General features: G+C 35.9%; 1 protein-coding gene across 5 annotated transcripts in view; it reads right to left on the bottom strand.

The window, feature by feature from the left end:
- The window catches only part of UBR1 (ubiquitin protein ligase E3 component n-recognin 1), a 78,453-nt gene continuing 50,620 nt past the window's right edge, over positions 1-27,833 (bottom strand). For 3 of the 5 annotated variants that reach the window (XM_067296503.1, XM_067296502.1, XM_067296506.1), the window contains 19 exons: positions 26,797-26,984; positions 24,866-25,071; positions 21,354-21,447; positions 18,774-18,926; positions 18,250-18,347; positions 17,472-17,565; positions 15,929-16,077; positions 13,516-13,571; positions 13,129-13,225; positions 12,112-12,179; positions 11,138-11,288; positions 10,163-10,250; positions 8,972-9,105; positions 7,827-7,935; positions 5,955-6,011; positions 5,271-5,348; positions 4,488-4,658; positions 2,144-2,245; positions 1-1,571 (listed from right to left, as the gene is read on the bottom strand). In XM_067296503.1, coding sequence (XP_067152604.1) covers positions 1,430-1,571; positions 2,144-2,245; positions 4,488-4,658; positions 5,271-5,348; positions 5,955-6,011; positions 7,827-7,935; positions 8,972-9,105; positions 10,163-10,250; positions 11,138-11,288; positions 12,112-12,179; positions 13,129-13,225; positions 13,516-13,571; positions 15,929-16,077; positions 17,472-17,565; positions 18,250-18,347; positions 18,774-18,926; positions 21,354-21,447; positions 24,866-25,071; positions 26,797-26,984 — 2,235 coding nt within the window. In that variant the 3' untranslated portion in view covers positions 1-1,429. The remainder of the gene's footprint in view (positions 1,572-2,143; positions 2,246-4,487; positions 4,659-5,270; positions 5,349-5,954; positions 6,012-7,826; positions 7,936-8,971; positions 9,106-10,162; positions 10,251-11,137; positions 11,289-12,111; positions 12,180-13,128; positions 13,226-13,515; positions 13,572-15,928; positions 16,078-17,471; positions 17,566-18,249; positions 18,348-18,773; positions 18,927-21,353; positions 21,448-24,865; positions 25,072-26,796; positions 26,985-27,833) is intronic. The other 2 variants (XM_067296505.1, XM_067296504.1) reach the window with 1 other exon arrangement.

The following is a 27,833-nucleotide window of genomic DNA, read 5'->3' on the forward strand; positions in this document are numbered from 1 at the left end:
GGGGGGGGGGGCTATCATTCACAAACATGCTCTCAGACATTAACTTGTAATATACTTTTAAAATCTCCCCTTGCAAACCTTATTAAAATGACACAAAAATGCAAATAGCAAAGGGGCAGGGAAGTTTAGAGTACTGTTAACTTCAGACTTTTACACAGAAACGTATTTTCCTCGATAAGTGTTTTTACCTGTCATGTTACAAGTTCCCTAATGTATTTTATGGCTGAAATTCAGAAAACAGAGCAACAAACTTAAAACTGAAGTGCAATCACCTATCAATAAGAGAGTTCAATCACAATGTGCTATTAACTACTGAAGGGCAGAGACAGGCTTAGCTACTTCCCCCCCTCCCCCTTCCTTTCTGTTCTAGCTGGCACTGAACCACTGAATATTACCACCAAAACACAGGCAGGGCTCCAAACAACAATGACAGAGGATGAAGAGTGGAAAAGCTCTTAAACATGGGCACACAAGCTTATTTCTGATTCTAAAACCTGCTTTTGGGGCCTTGATTTTAGTCCAGTGATAGCTTTGAAAACCATCTATTTTACTGAAGTCTCTGGGTTTTCCATAACTTGCAGAGCTGCACTAAAACCATGTAACAGTATTTTCATGTTTGGCTCTCAGAGAAAGTCTTAGGGGACAAACTGTAGAAGAAGTAAAACTAACCACAACCTAACCAAACAGTGTAGTTCTAGACCTCTTAGGATATAGAACATTAACAGAGGACAAATTAATTAGATAAAGTGCATTTCTGGCAATGCAACAAGCACAGACTATTTTTTGCTGCAACAAACAAGATGATAACTTCCCCGTGCACTTTCTGCCCCCCTTCTTTAAAGGGTGTATATTAATGAAAACACTTCATTAAATGCCAGGGCATAAGCAAGAGCGCAGTTTTTTTCTGCGCAGCTTAAACATTTCTTGTAACTGTTGCTACAGATTACTAGAGGCCTGGTACCACCTCCACTCCAGTATTATGCCACAAATCTTGACCAATTTAAGTTTCACTAAACTTGGGAAAACCACCCAGAAAGTAAAGGAGGCTTTTCCTTAGTCATACCATTTAGGTATATTCTCAAGGCAAGGAAGCGACAGGAAGCGAATTTTGTATTTGCAGTGAAGGACAAGATTTGGGAAGCTGTCCTCTTCAAAGCATGTGAAACAATTACAACACCTCAAAAAAGGAGAAATACTTCTGGACCTGAATGTTCAGTAAGAATTACATGGGGTTGTTCTCTTCGCAGGGGGAGCAAAACATACAAAATGAGATTCTGTTTCAATACATCAGTAAAACATCCAAGCTAGAGAATCCGTCACTCATGCGACTGAGCTACAGAATCCACTTTATAGTAAATTATTTACTGCCACCCTTCTTTCCTTTCCCAAAGCACTGTCCTTGGTATGAGACTTCACCAGATTCGAGGTCTCAGAGCAGTTGCCAATTGAATCCAAAGAAGATCTGATTGGTTTCTTGGCTCCTGGCAATCTCCTCTATGACGCAGTGTTGCTGCCATAGCAGATGGAGCTTCCGGTAACGTTCCCGACACAAGTGCAGGGGATTGCCTCTTCTTCACAGAGGACAAAAGGAGAATACTCAATAAGCACATCACATCACAGTATCAACTTTTCCCACAATTTGCCTTCTGTTTTCTTACCTCCTTCCCGTTTGAATCTCTATCCGTGTCAGACAAATGTTTTTAGACAAACTATTCTATTAATAGTATAGCATTAACACTCTTAGAAATAGCCGGAAAATATTAAATAATTGTGTGAATAGCAACTACAAGGAGTCTATTAAAAAAGAAAAAAAATTAATTCTACAACATGACAAGACATGACTGTCATTTCTGAGACGACATTTTGGTAGTGGCAGTTGAACATTTCTGATGAAAAGTACACACAAGTATTCTTGGGAAAAGTAAGAGCTTTTAAGAGAATCAAAAAAGTGGATTTTTCCATTATGAATGACCCATTCATGACTGGAGAACTGTCATCAGGAATTTAAACAAGTCTACCAGTCAAAGATACGTATTACAGCACTGATCACACTAGCAGAGAGGACATACAGTCTAATGAGTATAAAAACAGACAGGGACCAAAATGGAAATGTAGAAAGTAAACAAGTTAAACATTTACTTACTTCAGACCTGGATCAGTTTCTCCATATTCATCCAAGTAGGGAGCAGGATATAAGCATCCCCTGGTTTTACCTTCTATGAGGACAACTTTGCATTCCCTGATTCTTTAGGAAAAAATAGCTACATTTAAAATAAATATCACTATCTTCACCATCACCACAAATATAAAATATTTTTCATAAGCCACAACTTTTTGTAAACTTAGGCATGATCTACATCTATAGCACACTCAGCTAGGTCTTGTACAAGATACTCTGCAATAGCTCACTGATAAACATTTAGTTTGCTACTGCAAATTAACTTACTCCATACATGATGCAAGCACAGAGTGACTATCACCCTAACTGCAGCAAATTCCCTATATATACAATTCCCTAGAAGGGCTATTTTAATCAGATACAGTAAAAATGGAAAAGCTCTTGTACCAATTTAAGTAGTTTGGATTGTCTTTAGCTTAATCCTAGATATAACAGATTTAAACTAGTGTCTCAATAGCATTTGAGACAAGGAGATATGCATGAGTAAGTCAATTTTTAAGACTGATTTAAGTTCTGGTTCTGATGTAGAGTTCTGGTTAGTATTTAAGACTTTTGTAAAAAGAGGAAATATGAAATTTTGTAATATTAGCACAGTCATAATTGGATCTTATTTCCAAAGGTCATGATTGTGTTATGAAGAAATATCCAGATGTCTATTCTCCATACTACACTGTAGGGTAAAAGAGATGAGAGATCAGAAAAGAGATCAGAAGCAATCTTCAGCTAACAGAAGCCCTGCTCCAGGCAGAGAAAACAGTGCATTACCCTGTATAAAGCTCCTAAGGTTATTGCAGCTAGGTGGTTTTCAGTATCACAGCCATTGGTAACCCCATGTTATCCTATGACACGCATGCATTTTGAAGACTATATTGCTCTGGTATCTGGGGAACACCTGTACAAGAGTAGATGGAGACAACTGAACAGTAGATTCATCTTCCTTCTAAGGCATGAGCCAGCTTCAGTTCCAAATCAAGTACCCCACGAGTGTAATTTGCCTGAGCTAGCAATTTCAGATGCTATGCAGAACTTAGGAGCTCACAGCCATGGCCCTGCTTTCCTAAGTACACCTACGTCAGGCCTGGGTGGGTAGCTGCTTCATTGCTCTGCCTGACCATGTTTTTCCTGTCATAGTCACCTCTGTGGTAATCTTGACTAGCTGTGAAGAATCACTTGCACAGGAAACATGCCAAATTCTGTTCAACTGATTAGCCAGCAATTTTTAAGAACATATTCCTCTCCACACACAGCTGTATGTGTATGCAAGCTTACACCTGATGAGTATGGAAGGAAGAAAAACAAAAATCAGTTTACAGTAACTAGGTCTTTCAGTGCATTATGCAGGACAGTACTCCCTGGAGGTACCCATGCGTGTTGTTTGTGCTGACTCAGAATTCTCTGAATTGCTATTGCTCTTGAGGTCACTTAAGTTGTATAAAGGAAGATTAAGAAAAGTCACAACTGTTTTGCCACTTACGTCTCACTCGAAAGAGTCAGAGTAGCTTTGACAGACATGATTGCTGAAAAAATTCCATTCCTGGAATACTGAGCTTGCGTATACAGTGTCATTTATACTAACACAGACTTGGCACAGACTATAGTTATGTCTGATATTGGATTCTGTAAGAAATAAAGTTTTCTAAATCTAAATTTCAAAGTTAAATCTAAGTAAGTGGGTTTTCATTAAACCTCATTATTAAGAACATTACAGCAATCCTCTAATACAATAATCCACAGATACTTGATTTTTTTTAAATCCATTGAAAAAAGTTAATCCTATGCTAAAGTAGAAATGGAACCATTTTGTGTACTAAGAACAAAATACTAGAAAAAAATATTTTTTTATTTCACATTCCTAAGTAATACAAAAGAAAAATGTATTAAAAGAATAGAGTTATTAATCACGCAAGATAATCATTAAATACTAACTCACAGATGTTCATTTGAAAAATCCTAGTGTAAGAGAACAGGATGTGTAATTTCCATAAACTATTTGGAAAATTCCAGCCAGAAGCAAAACTGCACAGTACAGACTAGTCGCATTACCTGAAAACAGGTTCAGACTTTTGCTACCCTGTAAACTCTACAGAACATGCAATCAGAAATGATTCAGCATCTGCAGACTACAATGCAACTCCCACCAAGGGCTTAACCTTTTGGTTGAGCTACAGTTTAGGTCAAAGCAATGGCTCTTATCTCAGACGCTAGGAAATGGAAATGCTTTGACAGTGTGGTGGGTTTTGCCCTTCAAAAGATTTTTGACCTATTTCCCTTTACCCATTAATCCGTTAAATTTTGGCTAGCTACTTACTTGAGAAACATACAGACTCCGGCTCCGCATTGAAGAGCGTGAGAAGTGCAGGCTCCCAGCTCCTCCCCATTCACCAATTCCTGACAGCAAGTATTCTGGGAACACAACATAGCACCACAGAATAAACACAGTACTGGATGTTTCTGTTCATCATCAGAAGACCGTGGGCATCTGGAAGAAGTGTAACCAGAATGTTATTGCTGGAATTAAATATTAAAAAGATGTTAACTATTTTTAAAAAAGAAGAAAAGAAAAAAAAAAAAAAGATGTATTTTGCCACAACCATGTTTCACATATTTGCCTCTTCTGGTTACATTTTTGCATTGCTCTAAATACATCATCTGCAAGACATCTGCTTGGAGCAGGAGGTTGCACTAGATGACCTACTGAAGTCCCCTCCAACCTTAATTATCCTATGATTCACTCTTCCTAGCAAAAAACAGTGCCAACCATTTGGGCTTGCTGTGTCCAGTGGCAAAATAATTATCAGGCTTATGTCAGGCTTACGACCACACTGTATTGCTGAAAAACGGTCAGCAGGTTAAGCTATAATAATTCTATATGATATTTGTTCAAACACAAGTGACTTTATTTAGCAACCTGTTGCATTTCAGACTTAAAACAAACCAAACATCTGCCTGTATTGGCCAGCATAAACAAAACAGTGCCTTCACTTGACTGCAAAATCATTTCTGTAATACAGTTTTAACACCAGTTACAGTAACTGCAAGAACACAAAAAGACAAAACACAAAGCAAGACAACTAAACATATCACATCTTACCTAAACTGAGATGCTTGGTTCAGAAGGCAGCTATAGTCTTCAGGAAGCTCTATTAAACTATTTCTCTTCCTAGGATACCTATGTAAGTAAAGAAAAACTATTAAAGATTACAGCCCAAAAAAACCCAAACCCACAAAAAGACAGCTATAAATCACTATCTTGCTAAGCTTTTTGTCCTTTCTGCAAACTTTTGCAGTTCTAGAACAGCTCTTCAGTCCTGGAAGCCCAAGTAAGAAGACACAGGATAAACCACATGGAAGCCACTTCAGCATTTCTGTATTCCAACAAACGTAATGAAGTTTCATAGGCAACACAGGCATATGAAGACATTTTGTGTTTCAGTTAGCTTTTGCTTTTTCTAGAGTAACCTATATAACTTTGGAAACAGAATGTTATAGGTCCTCAGTGAGGAGTCACCGAATGAGGAGCTAAAGAGAAGTGAACTTTTGGTAGTAGAGCAAGAAGAAAAAAAAAGCACTGCTAACTTGCCTTCAGTTGAACCATCAAGAACTTCATTCTTTCAACAGGTTTAAGTCATGAACAGCAGAGGGGAAAAAAAAAAAAAAAAAAACACACCACCACCACCACCACACACACACACACACACACACATACACACACACACACACACACACACACACACACACACACACAAAAAAAAAAAACCTCACACAACCCACTAACCTTACTGCAATGCTTTTCCCTTTCAAACAACTTAGGACCACCGGGTCGGCACACCACCTATTTCAAACAAACATTTGCAGAAGATTTTGTTTCATAATAATAGACATTCAGTTCAATTAAAATAAAACTATAAAGGAATAAGCAAACACAGAGTGCAGATAAAGCATTGATAGTTCTAGCTAAAACTCTACAAGGAATAACAGCTACTCTAAAGTTTTACTTCAGGAAAAGAAAATTTGAAGTTTACATACAAGAAAAAAAACCTTCCTGAAAAAACAACCATGCTTAAAATTTTCAACATTTCTTTACATGTGAAAACAGAGGTAAAAATGCAAGCACTGTTAAGACACACTGAAGTTATCAAAAGTGGGTTATAATATACAGCTCCTTTTGGAAAATATCTACTGAAAGCTGCAATTTAAGATGATATCACGTGTTCTACTAGAAAAATATTTATTACATTTATCTAATAATTGTCATGCACTGACTATTTTACAACTCATTGCAAGTATTTATAGTATTCTTGTTTATAATGGCCAAACATATCCAGCAAAACAATCGTAGACATTAGCAAGTTACTAAACAGAGAAATTAAATAACTGTGCTGACATTTAAGATACCTTTCAGATTATTTATGCAAAGCAGGAGAAAAGAGAGAGAACTGTAGCAGAAGGTCAATCTAGTAAGCTTCATCTAACATGCTTCTCAAAAACCATCAAATTTAGTCTTCTAAAATAAGATGCTTTCCAAAAACATATGGAGACTCACTCACATGATGATCTGCCAACAGTTACTATTACATAAAATATACAGTCTTTCACCTGAAATCTCTATTTTTAGATGGGAGTACTATGATAGATTTGGTATATTTTGTGTTCACAAGCACCTATCCTCTGCATTTTCCTAAAAGCACTGTGATGTCTGTGAGCAAACATATAGGAACATATAAGATGAACTTATTTAGTGGGGACCATTTTTCAAGTAAATTATTAATTTATTAGTAGTTATATACACCACAAATGTAATTAATTATAGTAAAATTACATGTAGGGGACTGTTTAAGTCAGTTATATGGATTGTAAGTTGTGGTCAACAGCTCAAAATGTCTCCTAAATTGAAGGAAGCTAGACAATAAAACAGAACAGAGACAAAAACCATAAAAAGCTCAGGTTAGCCAGAGAATTCTGCCAAGAACCAGGAATAACTAATACAAGCAAGTGCTCAAGATGTCACATTAAAGACATGGAGATATTCTCCAAGACAATAAAGCAGTATTCTTCTTAGGGTTGATGGTCTGTGTGGGGGTGTTGCCTATTTACTTTTACTTGGGTTTTGAATGGATAATTTTACCAATTACTTCTTTACTGTTAGTGTGCAATATACATAATACTCAAATTGCACCTTTTAACCATTAATCTGACTTCTGCATTAATCATTCTTTTGGAAATCCAGAGCAGAAATAGCACAAACCCTGACTGGCAGGCTGTACAGTTTGCCATATTCTCATAGTATAGCACACATAATCAGCAATTTTGCTGTAGACAGATTAAAAATAGGCCAATAAACAGTGAATGGCATACCATGCAAGCAAAGGTCTATGATAACCTCTCTCTCTATGAGCTGATTCCACACAGGTCTGCTAGCCCTAATTCCCTTAAACTAGTTGTTTAAGGTTTAAATGACTAAGATACATAAAGCACGTTAAAAACAAAGCATTAAGAGATCCGGTATACACTACGCACATAAAACTAGCACTTACAAATCTAGCATGAATTTAAGTCAGAGCTCAATCATTCATAAATGAATTTGGTCCATAATTCCTACAGAGCCATCACAACACAAACGTGGCCTCATTCTTTTCCTTGCCCATACCTCTGAAGCAGTGGATTTACAGTATCCCAATATTCCTGGAAGAGCAGGAACAGATTGGTGGGCAGAGAGAGGTAACTACAAAGCGCCTTGAATTGCCCTTCTTCAGAAACTGCAAAAGAAAAAGAAAACATGAGCAACTGTTAAAGTGTTTCAGCACTGCCGAACAATTCATTCAAAACTAGAATTCTCCTGATCCTGTTTCCACTGAATAATACACATCTTACATCTTGAGCATAGCTCTTCAGCTGGTGCAACTGGACATAACTACTTTGTTGACTTCACCAGAGCTATGACAATTTGCATTAGTTGAGAATCTGCTTTAGGTTGAACAGATTGACATATTATACTATTAAGTAATTTTAAGTCATTCATAAGTCACTGTAAAAACAGGATTGCTTGCTTAAATTCCATTTTACTGCATAATATGTGGCACACTCACTAGTGCAGCAGATTCTGTTCCCCTACTTATCAAATTCTAGGTTTTCACTGCATTTTTGGCCAGCTATGATACTCCATTTTGCTATAATCAAGTCAGTGTTAACATATTACATAGAGTTGGGCTAGATAAATAGCTTGCTAGGTGATCATTTACTGACTCGTAGGAGCTGCAGAAAATGGCAGTGCTGATTCACCAGGGAGACTCCTTCCTGTGGAATCAGAGCTCCAGACTGCTGTTAAGCACAATAGCATAGTGCAAAGTACAGATTTTGACTTGTATATCCTAATCAAATCCAAATTTGGCTCATAAAAGTAAATTTAAGATACCATATTTTGTCTCAGTTGTTTATAGCAATCTTGGTCCTCCTTTTCAAACAGCTGATGATTCTGTGCTTCACAGCATTTCAACAGGGGATAAAGTACTTATTTTGTTTTTACTAGGATCCCTCATGAGGAGGTTTAAGTTTTAATTTTATGTGTCTATATAAAATACAGATATAGTTCAGGCTCTCTCTGAAGTGACATAGCCTAACCCAACTTCTCATTCCTACCCCTTCCTATACAAATTATTACTTTCTTTCTTTCTAAAGTCTGTCTTTAATGTATTAACTGATATCAAGTTATTGTGAACATTTAAACACTCCCTTCTTCACAAGGGAACAGTAAACAATTTCAATATATAGAAACTGTCACATTCTCATATTTACCTTGTAGTAGCTCCTCAGGTGGAGACACTCCCAGCAAATAATGAAAAAATAAAGCAGCACAACGAAGGTAAGGCATGATGCCTTTTTTAACACAGTCCCACACAAGCCAGCCTGGAACATCCTGGCTAAAGCAACTGTAATACACAGATAAGAAACATCCGTAGTAGTTCACAGTACAAATCCTTCTAGCACTTTCACATTTTGACTAGCACTGGTTGAACAGCAGCTGTGTGAGAGCAACACTGATGTATCCCAAACTTTGTGAAACAACCACCAGCACCTAATTTCTAATTTTCCCTTTCTCTAAGGAAAGGGCATTGAGTTTACTTAGAACACTTAACGTTAAGCCTTCATATTGTCTCAACAAATATTTTTTCAGAATTATAAAAAAATAAATAGCCACCCATCTCCAGGTGACTCAAGATAGCCCAATTTTGACCATGCAATACAACATCACACATGCAACACTTGATTCTTACACCGTTTTCTTTTTATTACAGAAAGCTGGCAATTTCTTCAGTTATTCTTGCAGTGGGTGTGCTATGAGCTTTTAGCCTGGATTTCTTAGTACATTTAGCTTATGTACAGCATCCCTGTTTTCTAAAAATTTTTAAACACAGTCACACTTCACATTTAGATATTGCGTTGAACAGGACTTGCTGAGAAACAAACCATAAAGCTGCATTATAACGTTTTGGAACATTACAAGATTATTTTTCAGCTTGTGCTGTCTAAACATGGATAAGCCAAGGGAGTTAAAAGATGACAATACACATGCAGAAACTACAATACTCAAATTTGAAGGTGGGTTGCCTAAAAGTTTGGCATTTAATTTTGTACTTAGACATCTCAGTAAAGTGATCTGATTTTCCAAAATGCACAGCAACTATGATTTTAAACTCATGTCTCAGAAAAAAACACTCCTATTATTTAAATGCCAAGTTTTAAACAATTAGAAATTTAGTTTTAGAAATTTTAGACATGTGGACACTGTTGGCATCCTAGAAAAATACATCTTTGCAACTAGTGTTAGTGAAAATGAATCAAAACAGAATTTATAGAGAACATATCCATATTATCTAGCTTTTTTTTCTCTTGGTTTTTTTTCCTTCTTTTCTGTTGTTCAGGTCAGTCCCAGTGGATTGCCATATTTTTAGGAAAACACAATGCTATAACTGAACTGCTACTTACCCACTGGTGTACTGGCAAACTTCTTTACAGAAAGACTGTGCAGAGCATGCCTCCTCACTGTTCTCATGTGATCGAGCAGTAGGGGATTCTGTGCACACAAAAAAATGACCCAGTGTAAATACACTCCATTTGTAATGCACTTCTTTCTTTTTGGATACACTGTTCTCTCTCTCTCTCTTTTTTTTTTTTTTAAACTGTGTTACAGAAATGTTTCCACTTCATTTTGCTGAATTCTTTTTCTAACCTAACAAAAGAACCATCATGATTATGGCTTCACTGCTCATCTTCATGTAAAAACTGCTTCCTTCCCTTAGTTTTTTGATGTTATCGTCCTATATGGATTAAGCTACAGGAAATTCATTTCTTTTTTTGTCATGTTTAAGAGAAAGGACAGTAGTGGCTGAGGAGTCTGTAAGTTACCTGACAGCTTTGATAGCCAGCAGTATAAAATACAGAGAAGAATAAATTTCTTCCTTATCAGTTTATAGGATTCCATATTTCAGCTCTATGTATTTACCAGGTTCAAGGTTTAAAAAAAAAAAAAAAAAAAAAAAAAAAAGAAAAAGAAAAGAAAAGAAAAGCAAGCAGATTTTCCAAATCCCTCCTAATTCACAGTGTGCAGCTCTGAGGGCTGCTGCTGGGCAGCTCTTTGCTTCTTTGACAAGGAGTGAAGAGCGTAGAAGGTTACTGATCTGAAATGACTGACTTGATCACGTACTGATACATCAATAACTATTTTGTTTTCTTAGACAAAACACAATAAATGATATAATAAAAGGCTATGAAAATGATTTAGTGCTTTTTTTTTTTAAAAAAAAACAGGAAACAGTTACTTCTACCTAAAACTAAATGCCATTTATTATGAGGAAGTTCATATCTGCAAAACACTTGTCATTTTCTACTAAAAGCATCCATCTACCAGGTTTAGAAACTGGGTAAAAATGCCAGAATAATCCAACCCAAATATACCCCTACCTGTTGCTGAGGAGAGAACAATTTGTGTTATGTGTGCCAGTGTAGTCAGATGGAAGAGGTAGAGGTGGTTATAAGCTGAACTAATTGATGAAGGTTGCAAGTCTACAGCATCCTCCCAGTATAAAGATGGAAATGATAACACAACTCCCACCTACAGTGAAAGGGAAAGAGTAAATATTGAAGTACCAAAAATTCAGTAGCAGTTAGAGAGGAAATAATCATTGTAACTTATTTTCTCACTATATATTTAAATTTCATTTCTGCAATCAATTTAAGTTCACTTATCCTTCTAGTTTTAGTTTACAGAGTACAGCAAAAGAACATTGAAGAATATTAATTATGTGCATCCCACTACCATATAGGAACCCCAGATGTGGTTATGTATTTCATTGTACCAAAAAAGTTGGTCTATTTCCTAGAAAGCTTAATTTCTGGTACATGACATAAGACAACAGCACATTGAATGAAAGTGAGAAGGGAGACTGAGCTGAAATTAGAAAGGCAACTAGGGCAAAATAGGTTTTGTTTTTTTAAAAGGTAGAAGCAGCAAATACTGATCTGTGTTAAGAGCAGAAAGAAAAAGAGGTTAAGAAGAAGAGAAAAGGAGGTAATGAGAGTGAATGTGAGGAAATCTGAAGGTATGAGAGCCCGATTGAGACAAAGAGAAAGTGAGGATAAGACAAGGTGAGTGGGGGTATTTCTCAATGTTTTGTAAAGGTTCGATAGCAATGGAGGTTGTAAAATATGACTGGGATTGCAAGCATGAAATTTAATAAGAGTGAACAAGCAAAGACTTGAAAGCTAGAAAAACAGCAGAACTAGAAGTAAATGCTCCTACATAGTAGGAGATCAGCCTCATCATTTGATTCATGAAAGTGAACAGATAATGCAGGATTATCTACAGGAGAATCTACATAAAAATGCACACTATTAAAAAGTAGTATTAAAATGAAGAGTAAAATGAATCTGCTTACCAAAATGTGGAACATATCTACTTCTAAAAGGGATGGAGTGTCTTCAACTTTAAAGTTTGGTAGAAGAACTACAAAATAAACATATTAATTATACTTTTGATACAGATTTTCTTCTTTCAGATTGAAGTGCAATGTCAGAATTTGATGGCAGCCTCTATCACTTCTGTTTCTTCATCCAAACCACCTAAGCACTCTGAACTGAGTAAATATCTAGCTATTTAATCAACTGCTTATTTGATAGTGCATCTATTTAGCTATTTGCATGTGTCCACACAGCTCACAATTTTAATGACTATATTTTTAATAATTCTGAGATAAAGATCTTTGATTTATTTCTCTAGCTATAATAAAGCACACAGGGTGAGTTCCACAAACGTACTTAGGCATTGCAACCTTAGATACTTTGCTGTCTAGCAGAATCCATAGGGGTAAGTATCCTATTTAACACAAAGTCAAAGAATGGGATTCACAAAGGCCACCATGTTAGGCTAGCCAGTAAGAAACATAGACACGTGGACAAACATTAGTTCATCATGTCCAGGTGTCAAACCTCTTCTGCCTGAGACCCATATATCTTAAGTTAGACTGCAAGACGTTTTTGAAAAGATCAAAAAGATGAATTCTCACAATTAAGAGAGAACGCCCAATTTTGGCTCTCGACATGGCTTAACCATCTACCTGTTCAGCACTCAGAATCTGAGCAATTCTGAATATTGCCAAAAATAGATTTTTAGCCATTTGGAAGCATGTCTGATTTGAGTACCTCCACGCCGAGGCAATCTGGGAAGGAAGATTTTGGGGGACTTTGGTGATTAAGTACTTTTGTTGACCTAGCCTGAAATGACTTGAGCTCAAACAATACTCTATGATGTAAGGGAACTGACCTGAAGCCACAGAAATTGAAGTCAGCACTGTTGTCAGCAGTCTATCTTTCCTTCTATGCAGTATTAACTGCGTGCATTAGTTTGCAATAACTTCTGCAATACAAAAGAAAGTAAAGAAAAAAGAATACGATACCTCCTAGAAGACGAATCAGATGTTTTTGAATCAGGACCTGTGGTGATGTTGTTCTCTGAGCAGCTGCAAACTGCACTAATGCTTTAAGGCCACTGTGCTAGAGCGCAAGAGAAGACGGTTGGACAGAAAAAAGGGAAAGATATAATAGTGAAATAAAGCTGTCAATACATATATACACTCCTAAGAGTAGGAAACATATAGATAAATGAATTAAATATGAACCTCCATGTATAAGCAGACACACACTTTCCAGAATGCTCTATGTTATCAATCTAAACTAAATATTTTCAGGGACCTTCCTGAACAGAAGATATTCTTAATGCCAGCAGTTTCAGTGTGTGTATATATACATATTTTTAAATGTATTGCATAGATGATTGCCCATACCTGTCTATTTTGTAGAGATCCAAATAAAGGCTTGCCCTCTGTTTCCAAGAGGTTTTCTTAAAATTAAAGAAAGAAAAATTAAATTGCATTGTTCTATAGAACAAAAATAAAATTAGTTTGATTTTCACACATACATACAGTCCAAGATTAACTCAGTCTATAATGTGCTTCTTTCGAAAGGCCAGTTTTGCTCTGACAAGAGACTTCGTAGAACTCTCTTGAAAAAATCCAACTTAATAGGCACTGAATAATTCTCAGATATATGGTTATAAGAGGCTTTCAAAAAACACTTGATTTTCAGAACTTGCTAATTTAGGATTTAAAAGAACACACTGTTTTGTATTAACAGAGAGAAAAGGTTCTGGGGATTTAGCTGTATTTTCAGTTACTCATATACAATGCTCAAAAACATCAAGGTATGTTCACAGGGATACTAACACAGCTATCCTATGTCCAACAGATTTGCCCTGGTGCATTTGACTGTAGTTTAATAAAACTCTTTTGAAAACAAAATTCCCAAGTTAGAAGAGAATTCACTTTCCCTCCTCAAGTGCATTGGTTCTGAAGGGAAAATAAAGAGAAAATAAACTAAGAAAAATAAGAACCCAAATTTAATCCATTGAGTAAAAAGGTATCTATTCAAAGGTTTTTATGTTTTAGTCTCTAGTTTAGTAGATGAACCAATACACTTGAAGATCTTGGAATATATTTAAAATTTTTACCATCTATAAGAGAAAAATGGAAGTGCTTTAACTTAGCATTTCCATACATCAGCTTAATATGCAACATACGAGGTTGTTGAGGAAACATGGCAAAAATGTATTTGTACTGGTAAATATCTGGCTTTAGGCAACAAAATCCACAGCAAGCAATTCGTATCCTTTGGGTCAACGATGCTTTGAACCTCCTCTAGAGTCTCCACTAACACAGGCAGTCAAAGTTCCTTGTGTAAGCTAAGCTACATGCCCAAAGTTAAATGGTTTTAACAGTGTACCCTATGACTAGATGCAAAACCAGCATGCTAGAAGCTGGGTAGGCAGTTTTGCTTTACAATTTCATGGAAGCCTGCTCTATTTCTAAACAAAAATTAATCCAAGGAAGTTTTGCGTCCTAGGATAGGTCAGACTATCACAGTGGTCCCTATGGTTTTATAATCTTTGCCTGGCAAGGCATCTGAATTTTCTACTTCTGCCATGTGCCTTTGGTATCACAACTGTGATAACAGCTACTGCATTTATACCTTTGCTGATAAGGAACTCATCCCTGAAAACCACTAAGGCTTTTTTTCTAGAGATCAAATGAAAACAATCTGCAAAGTATTAAAAGCATTAACGTTAATGCAGCTGTGTGGCTTCCAGTTTTTTTCCATTTGAAAATTGTGATAAAACCCAACATTAAAAAGATGCAGGCAGCTTTCATGAATATTCCTGCTTTTTCATATTCCCAAATGCTCCTACAAGCCTTTTGAACTCTTATCACTCCAGTTGGATCAAGTCCAGCATGGATTTAAGATAGACTATATTTGTTCCTCAACAGCTTCATCAAGAAAATAATGGCGTACTTGGCAAGTCACATTTATGGAGATTTACAGTTACATCCTCAATTCCTATAGTTTGCATTTCAGACTTATCTCTGGCCTCTCTCCCTGTCTGGAAGCTACTACTGACTTATTAACGGCTACTTGCTTACACTCTAATTTGTGTTTTGTGTATACAGTATGCAGATGAAATGAGATCAAGTGCTAAACAGGTACATTAGTCAGAAAATGCAATCATTTTTATGGTAACAGATTCTTTTGCCTTCAAAAAGTGATGAAGGTCAGAGAAATCTGATTTTTCCTTCTACCAGGTACCTGCTCAGCAACTTTAATAGACAAAAGACCACTTTCTTCTAGAAATTCTATGAAAATTCTTCAAGGATAAAAACAAACAAAAAAACCCTCTATCACGTAGTTCATTCAAGGATGTTTAAAGATATTAAAATATTAGGAAATCATCATGGAACTTTTTTGAGGAAAACCTGAGAGAGGAAGTGCCATTTCAAAATTATTAGATATTTGCCTGTGTAGGATATGCATGCAGGTCAGTGACCTGGGGCAGCCTGAAGATATTCAAACACGCTTGATGTTACAATTAGTAACACGCAACATGATCACTCCCTGCTTTCATATATTACACTCAGTGTTGGCATTCCAAACATTAATCACTTTTTTTTTATAAACCTATTTATATAGGAGTATATATTATGATATCATTATTATATATTGTATTTCATATATATATTATAATATTGTTCATTATTAGAATGTTTAATTATTGCTTACATAGAATTATTATTATTCACATAAAAGTACACAATCAGACAACTCTAAGTTTTGAGCCATGAGAAGAAGTAAACCCAAATTATGTTTTACCTATGCACTGGATGGTAAAAGCACATGTGCTCCAAGTCATCATAGGAATCCGGTAATCAGCTTCATTTGGAGCAACTTTTAGCCCAACTCTATAAATGGTGGTGGCAAAGAGAATAAGCATCTCCTTGATACTGCTGGAGTATTTTGCTCTGCAGAAGTAAGCCAAGATAATTTCAGTTTGTGAATCACTATTAGTGCTTATTACTTATAGGTCAATCAATAACTAACAAAGTCAAGGCAATTTATGAAAGAATCCTTGAATACAAAGACCTTCTGTCTCTACAGAGGAGAAAAAAAATGAATACACCTGAAAGGTTAGTAGTAAACAAGTACCTTGGTAGAGCAGACTCTGCAAACAAACGTTGTAGAATGCAGAGAATGAGAGCCACCAGGCTGGAACCAACTTGGGAGAACGAAAGAGTTTACTTCTGTACAATACATTATAATCCAAATTCAGAAAACCCAAGTGTTTAAATCAAAGCAAAATTGGGGGGGGGGGGAGAACTAGTACTGTGAATAAGAAAATGTAATTTTAAGTGTGGCAGGGAAAATATGTTCCCTCTCTCCCATCTGAAAAGACACTAAAAATGGAAGGTGGGAAATTTCAAATGCGTTTTAAAACACATTTTTATAGCATTTAAGCTCCTTTAAGCTGGTATTGGGTTAGTTTATACAAATGCACTTATAACTGGAAAAGTGCCTAGGCAAAAACCCATACAGTATTATTTAATGGCTTGTTTGTGTTTTTTCAAAATCATGCATTGGGAACTTGGTAACAGAGATTCATGATGTTCATATTCATTCTCCATATCTCTGCAGCCAAAACAACTGTATCACAAAGTTCTGGGTTTTAGTCAGGCTCATACTGAAACACTAGAATGCTTAACTGCAAACCACAGAATCTTTTCCCTGGAGATAAGTTATCTAGACAGGACTTAATTCAACTTTTTGACAAAGACTTTTTTACAATAGCAGGCATGCATACTTTGCGTATCTATGACAGTTAGTCAGAAGTAATAGCAGCAATAATAGATAAAGTACTTATAGCAGGACCGAGGATGAAGAAAGATAGCAAAGTACACTTCAGAACTATCTATCCATTTACTCTGTCTTAATAGGAGTTTCTGCCCGCTACACTAGAAACAGACAATAAAGCCCTATTCCTCTGAGTAATCTATATTAAATGATTGCATCCAAAAAACAAGTGAAAACTATCTCTGAAACAGACATATAGTAGGAAAATTAAGGCACACAGAAGTTAAATGATTCATCCAGTGGCACATGAAGTGATCTGAAAAACCAGAATTACAGATTAGAAGATTCCAGTCTCCCAGTTTTGCACTAATAACATAAGAACTGCCACACTGGATTCGACCAAAATGTCCACCTAGCTCTAACGTTCAATGAATGCTTATGGAAAAGTCTAAGGAAGCCCACATTCAGATCAAACAGATCAAATGTCTTTCTTTTAGTAAAAATCTTGAAACAGATTATTTTAGGGAAGAGTTAACGTAATGCAGAAAGCACTTCTGGTAACACTTACGAGGACTGAACTCCAAAACTAAGGATGGAATGGAATTCCAGAGCAGAGTTCCCCATTCCTTTGTTGATGAAAGTTGGAGGATTTTGTTTCTCTCCTTCCAGAAAAAAAAAATCAGAATCACAATAAAACACAAAGAAGTTGTTACACTTCTTACAACAGTGTAACAGAAGTGAGACTTTTCATTTTAAACTGGTTTGGAAATAACTGTAAAACAGACCTCACCAGCTAGACTGTCTTCTAATCCTCCTCCCTAAGAGGCATTTTCTTCTGTTCTCAGAAATGTGAGGATTAGAAGTAGTGCTTGGCTGGTAAGGAGAACATGACATAAACAGCAAAAAAAATTTTCCTGTGCTTTAAGAGAGCAAGAAATACGATGATTTTCAGTAACAGTGTTTAGTTATGCTTTCTAAAACACTCATGTATTTATTTTGGCTCCTTTAATTTAAATCTACTCCTTCTTTACTACATAGTAGTCAACGCAGAAGTTTCATTAACTCTTTATGTTAGTTGGCTGCTATCTTCTCCCAGTGTACATAATTCTCTTCCACAGGGAAGAAGGAAAGAAGTGAACAGAGACGTGAAATTAGGAGAGGGTGCTATGAAATCAAGACATCATCTCAGAAAGGGCCATGACTTTATCCCTGAAAACTGGCACCACATTTTCCAGACTGTCTTGATAGATAGCAAATTACTTCCTTTATTTGAAATTTTCTGTTGATATTAGTTGAAAAATATATTAGAGAGCCCACAGAAAAGCTCGAAAATGAAGACAACAAACCTTTAGCGTTTTTCACACTGTAGCCAGATATCCTGACTATAACAATCTCCAGCCACCTAGCCAGGGACAGAATTTGAGCTACTGCCTCTGCATCCTCACTGAGAACAGAAATGAAAAGCAGCTGTTACTTCAACAGTCAAAGCACCACCTTATGTTAAAAACACAGGACAACATTTATGAAAACACTCATTAACTCAGTATTGGCATAGTTCTGCAGGCTTTGTAAGTTTTGAGAAAAAAAAGTATGTACAAATTGAAGAGTTACACTAAGAACTCAAAGTACTTTCTCATTTGATATATACTCCAAAAGATAGTCAGTCTAGAAATGCATTACAGAAAAAGATTTTGGTGACCAAAAGATATGCATTTTGTAATGGTCAATAAGGATATAAGCAGTCCTTTATGAGGTTAGGAAAGTTAGCTCAAATTTTCCTTTAAGATATTCGAAGAGCCAACCCCTCTCCTTGAAGCCCCGATAGTGTTTTTGTTTTTGAATTAAAGACTAGGCAATCCTGGTAGTTCACCTGTTTATTTTTTGAGCCTGCAATGGAACAATAGGAATCACAGTATTGCACAGAGACTTGCAAAGTGGACAAAGGTACTCTCCGTTCTCCAAGTCAAATATCTGTTCAACATGCAGACGTTGTCGAAAGTTCAGCTGCATGGCTTCAAAATACCTACAACATTGAAAGGAAATTGCTAGAAAGCAGAATGACTCAAATGTGACATGAAAACAAGTGTTCGGGTAGTTAAAAGTGTTATCATCTAACAGTACCTATCCAAGGCAAACAGGTCTCTTTTCCTCTATTTGATTTATGTGCTTGGACATGAAATTAAAATTAAAGCTTTGAGCACATATATGAACTCATGCAAAAATGCATGAAGTACCACTCATGCAAAAATGATGGCAAGTTTTCCTTGCTTTTAATATCCTTTTCATGTATTTTATTAACACGTTTACACTCAAACAGTCCTTAAATTTTTTAGTATTCTCTCTCAACATCTTCAAAACAATGAAACATTGTATCTAACATCTCTCATACACAACTCACTACAGTGAATTTGGAACAGGATATAGCATACAGTTTTTATTTACTTTTAGGAAAACCTAATGGTAACATTTCACAAATGACTAAAATTATTCATGGCAATGACCATGTCTCATGATTAGACAACAAAACTATAGCCTTGTTTTAATATGAAGAGAGCAAAATTTGTATTATAATATCACACTTGAGCTATTTTAAACTCAAAAGGAACCTAAGTAATAACTTTGATCTTTTCACAGGTTTCATTATAATTCTTCCCTCTCACTGGATAGGGTAAGCCTTCAGATTTCATTAATGTCTCAGTGGTAGACACTATTAGGAACAAGAAGACCCAACAATGAAATCTGCCTGCCTGAAGACAAGCAACTAAATTCAGTAATAATGTTCAGACTTGTTATGTAGGATCTTAAAGACAGATTGGAAAGTATAACTTCCTGGCAAGAGTAATAAATAATTATTACTTTGATTTAAATTACAACATTTTAAGTGGAAAAATAAAATCCCATTTATCTAATAAGAGAAAGTGGTGGGGAAATATGAAAAAGCCCTTACCATTGCAGATTATTTATGAAAGTATTCTAGGTAATCATCAAAAATGTACAATTATTTTCCCAAATTCACTAAACATAATTATGTTATTGCAACTCCTCCTCCTCATATATGGTAACTACACAAATATTCCACTCATTCTGAACTTGTACTGTCTTAGGCAGTTGAGAGATTTGTAGTATTTTTACGATGCACAGATACTAATATTCCTCCAAATGATGCCTGCCATACATTTTATTTTAGTTTTTTAAGTAAGTTAGAATGTCTGTTATGTAATAAATAGACTATGCTCAAACCTTCTGTGTCATCCCGTATGAAAAGAGCCTGTTGTCCATTTTAATCCCATTTACCCACACAGCAAGTCATCTTTTCTTAAAAAGGGCAAGGGAACTGAGCTCCAGTGATGCACTACTTAGATCTACGTAGATGTGGATGGATCTGCCAAGAGCAGATGTATTATACTCAAGGAACATATTTTCATATCATTTTAAGTGTGTGCACCTATTTATTTTGTATTGGTGTTTTATTGTAAAGATATACACAAAGAAAGCAAATGATAACCACTAGAAGTTTAGTTAGGCTTTTTAGAGTAAAATGACACATGCATAAATAACAAGCCTCAAGAGACTGTCTGTATTATTCAACAATACAAAGTCACTTGTAATTGCATGACCCAACTCTCTATCTGCTGATAATACTTCAGTGGGATTAACTTTCTAACATTATTTCACAGCATCTATCTTCTTTAGACTTGCCAGATCTATGCGGAGTCAAAGGCAGACAGCATTAGCCTTGCTCTCTGTAATCCTACAAATGTAGCTGTGGAGAACCAGGATGCCTTACTCTGCAAGGTAAGTAACTTGGTCTTTTAATATTTCAGGTTGTATTCTAACTCAAAACACTCAGTCTAAATCCTGGGCTCTCTTGAACAACAGGCATCTTGTAAAGTCTGTAAGTGCTTATAGATACTTCTGTCTTGCTCTTTATTAAGATTTTATTCACTGTGAAATGAAAGCATTGGTAGATTTAACTACTCATAGTCTAGTTTAAATGCCAGAATCTCATCTAAAGACTGACTGGGATAAGTCTGCTTCATCCTTAAGTACTGACATGGTGACAGACTTTCGGAGTCAAAGAACTACTGTTGTACAACTGTGATTTGGAAGATTCTGACCGTCTTGCATGGGATGGCTAAAGGATATATCTGCTAGCTATGGTTTCTTATTCTTCACCAATTTTATCCTATTGGTTTCATTTGCATAAATTAATAACTCCTACCAGACTCTCTGGGTCATAAAACGCACTGAGGCTTTTTGATGATGCTATTTTTTGTCAGTTCAAAACTTCTCTTGTGCCAGACTTATATTTTCCTTCGGTGAGTACCAGACAGTTTGACTTCTTAATTAAACATCCATGTATTGCACTATGTTTTCAGTGTGCACTTGGATGTTTCAGAAAATAAATAAATAGAAAATGTGAAAAAACCCTGCAAAGGCATAGCCTTACTTCTGCCAGCAGGCCGCGTGCATCACATGACCGCAGCTTCCTGTGTGTGTTCCACACGGCAAGTCAGGGTGCATGAAAAGAGGGTCTAGCGTATCTAGAAAGACACAGTAGAAGAAAATTACAGAAAGAACAATAACGTAGCTTTCAATCAATATGAGCAGAAATGAACAGCATACACAGAGCACAAGCCTTAGGTTTTTCTTTTTCCACAGTGTGCATAGTCAAATTAAAGTCCTGTCTGGGTAGCTCTTGCAGATCAATATCCTAACAAGGGAACCACAAGACAGAGCTCACTTACACTACTGCAGGCTTAGTTTTCCACTAATTGCCATGAAAAAGGACAAAAATCCAAAAGCAATGGTAAATCAGTTAGGAAAAAAAAGGTTCTTCAGCACTGGAACGGCTCTGTGGTCGTATCCAATATAACTAAAGTTTCTATGGTGTTTGTTCTTGTATTTTAAAATGAAAGAAGATGAAACTGTTATGGTCAAGAAAAACTAATCCCCTATACTTTCACAAGCAGATATCAAGCCACTGGAGTGAACAACACTGCTGAATAACGAAGTCAAATCTACCTTTCACTAATCTTGCATAATTTTTTAACAGCAACAGCTTTATGAGAATTTAACAGTGTTGTTATCAAAATTGCTCAAAATTGCTGTTATCATTAGTTCACTGTTAAAACGAGTAATGGATCAAACAGGATTCTGTATGAGTCTGTCCTGGGTCTGGTACTACTCAGTATTTTTCTAATGACCCAGATGAAGAAATACAGAACACCTTATTAAGTGAAACCACTTGGCAAAGGTTTGCAAGTATGTTGTAGAATAGGATAACAGTCGAAAATAACCTTGATAAATAGGAGAAAGTGCTCAACTCCTCTTCAGGATTCTATTCAACATTCAAGAGACTGTACTCGTATACTCAAGCAGAAATAACCAACTGCACAAATACAGAATGAAAAGCTATTCCCTAGCTAGTAGAGTCATTAAAAAAAAAAATCATTTTGCTTTACAATCTGACCATGAATAACCTGAAATAACCTGATGTAAATATACATATGTGTGTGTGTATGTATATATATATATATATATATACATACACACACACACACACACACACACTATATATATATATATCTCTCTGAAAATAAGCAGGAGTATAAACTGCAAGATATCTGAAGTAATCTTTCTACTTTACATAACATAGGTATGACCTAGCTGGAATGGAGCATCCAGCATTGGGCACTACACTGTATTTCCAAGTGGAAGGGGAAAGATGTGGAACAACCGAAGAAAGTCCAGAGGAGAGCCATGACAACAACTGGAGGTCAAGGAAATACAACCTATGGAGGAAGATTAATCACCCTAGAATTGCCTAGCCTGAAGAAGAGACGTAATATTTGACAAATATGCCAAAATGTGCTGCAAAAAAAACAAAAAACAAACAAACAAACAACAACGACGACACACAAACACCCCCCCCCAAAAAAAAAGTCAAACAAAACCTGTTCTCAATGCCTGCAGTGAATAGGATAAGTAATATTAGATTTAAATTCCAAATTGGGGGGGGGGGGGGAATCAATCAAGGTTTTATGTTAAGAAAAAAAACTTAAAAAAAGAAACAGCAAAAGTGCCCGAACAGACTCTCTGGGAGGTAACAGTTTCCCAAACTGGAGGACTTTAAAAACAGGTTGAAGAAACATCTGTTAGGGAAGATAAAAACCAATTGTAACATCCTGCCCACACAAAGGCAATAGAGTAGAAAACACCTTGACAGCATTTTCAGACTTTCAATTATATTGTCTTTCAATACAGCATTTTTAATCCTTCTATGTTAGTTAGCTTCAGTAAGCAAGATTTGAACACGACTAGCTTGGATTTATGATAAAATATGGACAGGTAATCAAAAAATAATGTGTATTGATTGATAAATATTTAATAGAAATTAAATTGCTGTTGTTTTCTATCTCAGTGTTAACATAAATATAATTCAATTTACAGGGGAAAAAAATCAAAATTATCACTTTAACAAATTATTATTTAATACTATAGCATGCTAGAATCAAACTAGCAGTTATTATAATGAGTTATACATCCACCTTGAAGTGATTTCACCTAAACCACACTTGTCTAGACTGCGTATCAAGTAGGACAGAGCCAAAAAATGTAACAAAAAAAAATCAGAATAAGTCATCTTTTTCCTCCTTACCCACAAAACCAGTTATCCTGGTCAAAGAATTAGAATGGCTTACTAAGGTCTTTTCTTGAGAAATACATGTTTGCCATTTCGTGTCACATTATTATTTTTCAAGTGCTTACAAACCAATAATTACTATCATCCTGTATATTTCACAGAATCACAGAATGGTTGAGGTTGGAAGGGACCTCTGGAGATCATCTAGTCCAACCCCCCTGCTCAAGCAGGGTCACCTGCACAGCATCGCGTCCAGGCGGGTTTTGAATATCTCCAGAGAAGGAGACTCCACAACCTCTCTGGGCAACCTGTTCCAGGTCTCTGGGCCTCTAAGCTGGATGGAGTACCCCAGCATTTTTAGTTCTTCCTTGTTCCACTTTTTGGGGGGTTTTTTTGTTTTTTGGTTTTTTTTGGACAAATACTTGTTTGCTATTCTCAGCCCTCTGAGATCTCAACTATCCTTCATACATTTTTAATGATAATTAAAGATTATACTGATAACAATGGTTCTGAGACTGCTTTCAATATTGCTTTAATAATGGCCAAAGTGAATACACTGAAGTTATCTAGATACTGTTTCATCTCTTCTTATCATATTCTGGACTGCCTTTCACTCCTGCTAAAATTAATGGCATCAAGTATCTGGTCTCAAATTATTATTTTTCTTTTTAAGGGGGCAAAAAAGGCATTGAATACTTCAGCTTCCCCTATTTTTCCTATTTATTTTCTTTCGTCCCCATTAAGTAACTGACCAAAATTTTTCTCAAGCCTGTTACTTTCAAAAAGTTTCTGGTTGGTCTTTGTATTTCTTGCTACCAAGATTCATTATGCAATTCCAACTGTGCATGTCTTATTTTTTTATATTCATCCTTGAATGATGTCATATGATCCTTGCTTACTCTTTATTATTTTATGTTGCTGTTATCACTTTCTGGACATGAAAAAAATTTTCCTGAGGCTGCCATATTGGCCTCTGGCAATATTCATTTATTTCCTTCACATTGGGAAAGCTTGTTATTGGACTTGAATAAAAAGAAACCATTCATATTCTCAGACTCTTTCTGAAGTGACCATTCCTATCCAAGTCTTTAAGTTTTACAGTCTTTTTTTTTTTGGGGGGGGGGGGGCAGATCTAAATCTTCATATGCGTCTCCTTTTTTAGATTTTAAGGCACGAATTTGAGAACAGTTTCAAATCTTTCATTTTCTTTTTATTAAGTAAGGGTAACCTGATTGAAAGCAACTTTTACTTAGGTTCAAAGGATGCAAGTTCTAGGTACAGAACAGTTTGCAGTCTAGAAGAAAAAAATGTCATACCCCCGGAGAGTTCCAGAATTCTGCTCCTATTTTGAGTTAAGGCAGTTGATTTCTGGACACAGGCAGATAATACCATAGCAGCACTTTCCAGCTTTACTTCCTGCTCCTCCTGACAAAGAATACAGGTCAGAACTTCTTTCTCAGCAACAGATGGACCTCGTTTGGGACCCAAAGCAATTTTGGAGCAATCTATTGCCAAAGACATGCTGTAAGAACATAAGTGACACAAATATAAAATAATCAGCTGGCTTTTTCTAAAGAAATAGACATTCTTCCCTTTCATCTAAAATAATTTACTGCTAACATTTCTGGTTTTATACCAAAGTGCTTTAATAAAACAAAATGATGAAGAAACGCTTCAGTCCTCACTAAAGGCAGTCATTTTTAAAAGTAGGAAGTGGAAGGCATTTAACATAGTGTAACACACTGAAATGCATTCAGAGTAGCAGGAAATTCAGAAAACTGTATTCAATACAAATTGGATTAAACATTTTAATCTTACAGAAACGTTAGCTTTTCCTTTCCCATTCTTGGAGAAAACATACTAAAAATGAATGCCACTACTTTATTCAATGCTTTGTGAAATGATAAACTTCCATATAGTTTTAAATGAGATATAATACAAAGTACTAATAATTCTAAATCATTGTTGAACTCTGTGGAATAAGAGAATATGACTTTTTAAAGATCAAAGATCACAGAAGCGACTGAATTTTTTCTTTTAGCAGATATCTCTATTTTCCTGATTAGTTTTGTGCATCCCCAATTAGATCAAAATTATAAATTGTATTAGGCATACCATACTGCTCAAGCACCTCTAGAATGGGAGCAATTCATGCCAGCAAAATTACGGTTTTGCCAAGACAGCTAAACATAGCTTTCCTTACACTATCCTCCCAAAGTTTAATAAACCATTCCAGAATACCCAAAGTTTTGCTTCAACATCCACAGTTCGAGCATCTTGACAGCAGCTGTCAGTTAAAAGCTGCACTGCATCACACTGCCTACCGAGGTAGTCATGCTAACAAAAGTCTGTGGCATAAAATTGAGAGATTACTGCAAGCGACTGCTGTTTTCACTCATACACAGCAATGTTACTCTCATTATCCACCACTCATGAATAACAAAATTCTTTCAGTTGTAATTGGGTCTCTATTTCAAATATTCATCTGGTAATGCAGTCTTCCCTCTAGTCTGACTTGTTAAAAAAATACATTAAAAAAAAAAACTAAGAGGAGGAATCTAACAATGAAAAGCCCTAATCAAATAAATTCAGTGCACACAATAAAAGACAAGGATACATTAAATTTGTCACAAATGTTAAAATCACAATAACTAAAATTGCTGTTAATATGCACTAATATTAGGATTTATGATAACAGATTAAATAAGTTGTTTCTCTAATACAAACAGTCAGGTAAAATACCCAATGTCTTCAGTATGAAATTACACTGAAAAGCCAACAAACAAAAATAGCAGCAGCTTGAGCTACAAGAAGCATATTTTCTTCATCACAGCCTAACTTTAACATATATTGGCTTTTAGATTCTTTCCAAATCAGATACCTAAAAGTTTTCATATACAGTAGACAATCACCTCCAAAATTACAGTGATGTCAAACTCAGCAGTTTTCTAAAGACATTTTTCAAATGTTAGGTAATATAAGTATCTTTCACTTGAAGAAATAGTTTTCTTATAGTTTTTCTTATGCTGTTCTATTAAGTGATTACACTTTTGACATTAGCATAAATATGTTAGTTTATATATAATTCTGTAGTAGAAGACTACTTGAAAGTAAATACTGGCACAAGTTGCTGACTGGGATGATACATTCTGTTGCCCGAGTGTGCTCCAAGATTTTTATGGAGTAGAACCACTTCTAGTTAATGAACTCTTCCCATCAGAACTCCGGATGTCTCTTTTTTTCTTACCTTTCTTCCTCCATTAGAGCATCTTCTTTCCCCTGCATCTCCAGTGTGTTTTCATACAGGAGCTTGTGGGTTTCAATGAAATTCCTCTGCAGAGCAGACATCTGGGCCATTATCTTCTGACGATGCAACCTAGCTGCTTCTGCCTTTCTCTTCCGCTCAGCTTTCTCTTTGTCCTGAGTGCTCTGTGTCTTACAGAAAAAGAGAATAAAGAAATCACAGGCAACAGAGAACATCAAAAAAATTAGCAGAATTCTTCCCCAAGTACATGCATTCTAATCACTGACATCAAATTCCTTAACTAACCTGACAACAGTTTGATGATGAAGTTAATTGCTATGTGAAAAAATGTAAAACTACAATGTTAACTAGGACCACTAAACAGAACAAAGAAGAGATCTTCAGGGGTTTGCAAGAGGTCACCTAGTACACTCCCTTTCCCAAAGGGAGGATCAATAATACCTGATCCATTTTTGTTTGGAGTTAGTCTCATCTATTCTTAAAAAACTTTGGTGAACTCCACAAGCTTCCTGGCAAAATACTCGTGTTTTGTTTTTCTCACCGTAAGCAAAACCTGTAAATGAAATCCGTACTGAGTAGTCTAAGTCTCCCTTTCAGAAACTTAAGAAAATTTTATCCTGAACAATCTATGAAGGACATAGCAAACATATATTGCCTAAATTTTTGTGGCAGCATTTTATGTATCTAAGGATATTTTCCCTCATTCTTCTTTATTATAGACTGGACAACTCTCCTTCTAGTATTTCCTCATCTATCATGTTTTCAAAAGTTATAAACATAGTTAGATACTTTAATAACACGGAATTCAAAAAACACAGGCAGACATAATTAAAATACACGAAACCTAATTCCTCTTATTTAACTGCTGTGGTAAGGTTAGAGCCATGTATGCAATGACTGACTAAGAGGCAGCTGGGCAGCAAGCTGTTGCCAAACAGAACATGTCAGAGCCAGCTTGCTTGTATTACCCTTAGACAGGGAGCCAACTGGATTCTTCTCTTCTGTTCAGCTGCCAATTT

Source organism: Apteryx mantelli, chromosome 4 (genome assembly GCF_036417845.1).
Source record: "Apteryx mantelli isolate bAptMan1 chromosome 4, bAptMan1.hap1, whole genome shotgun sequence".
In the NCBI taxonomy this organism is placed as follows: Eukaryota; Metazoa; Chordata; class Aves; order Apterygiformes; family Apterygidae; genus Apteryx; species Apteryx mantelli.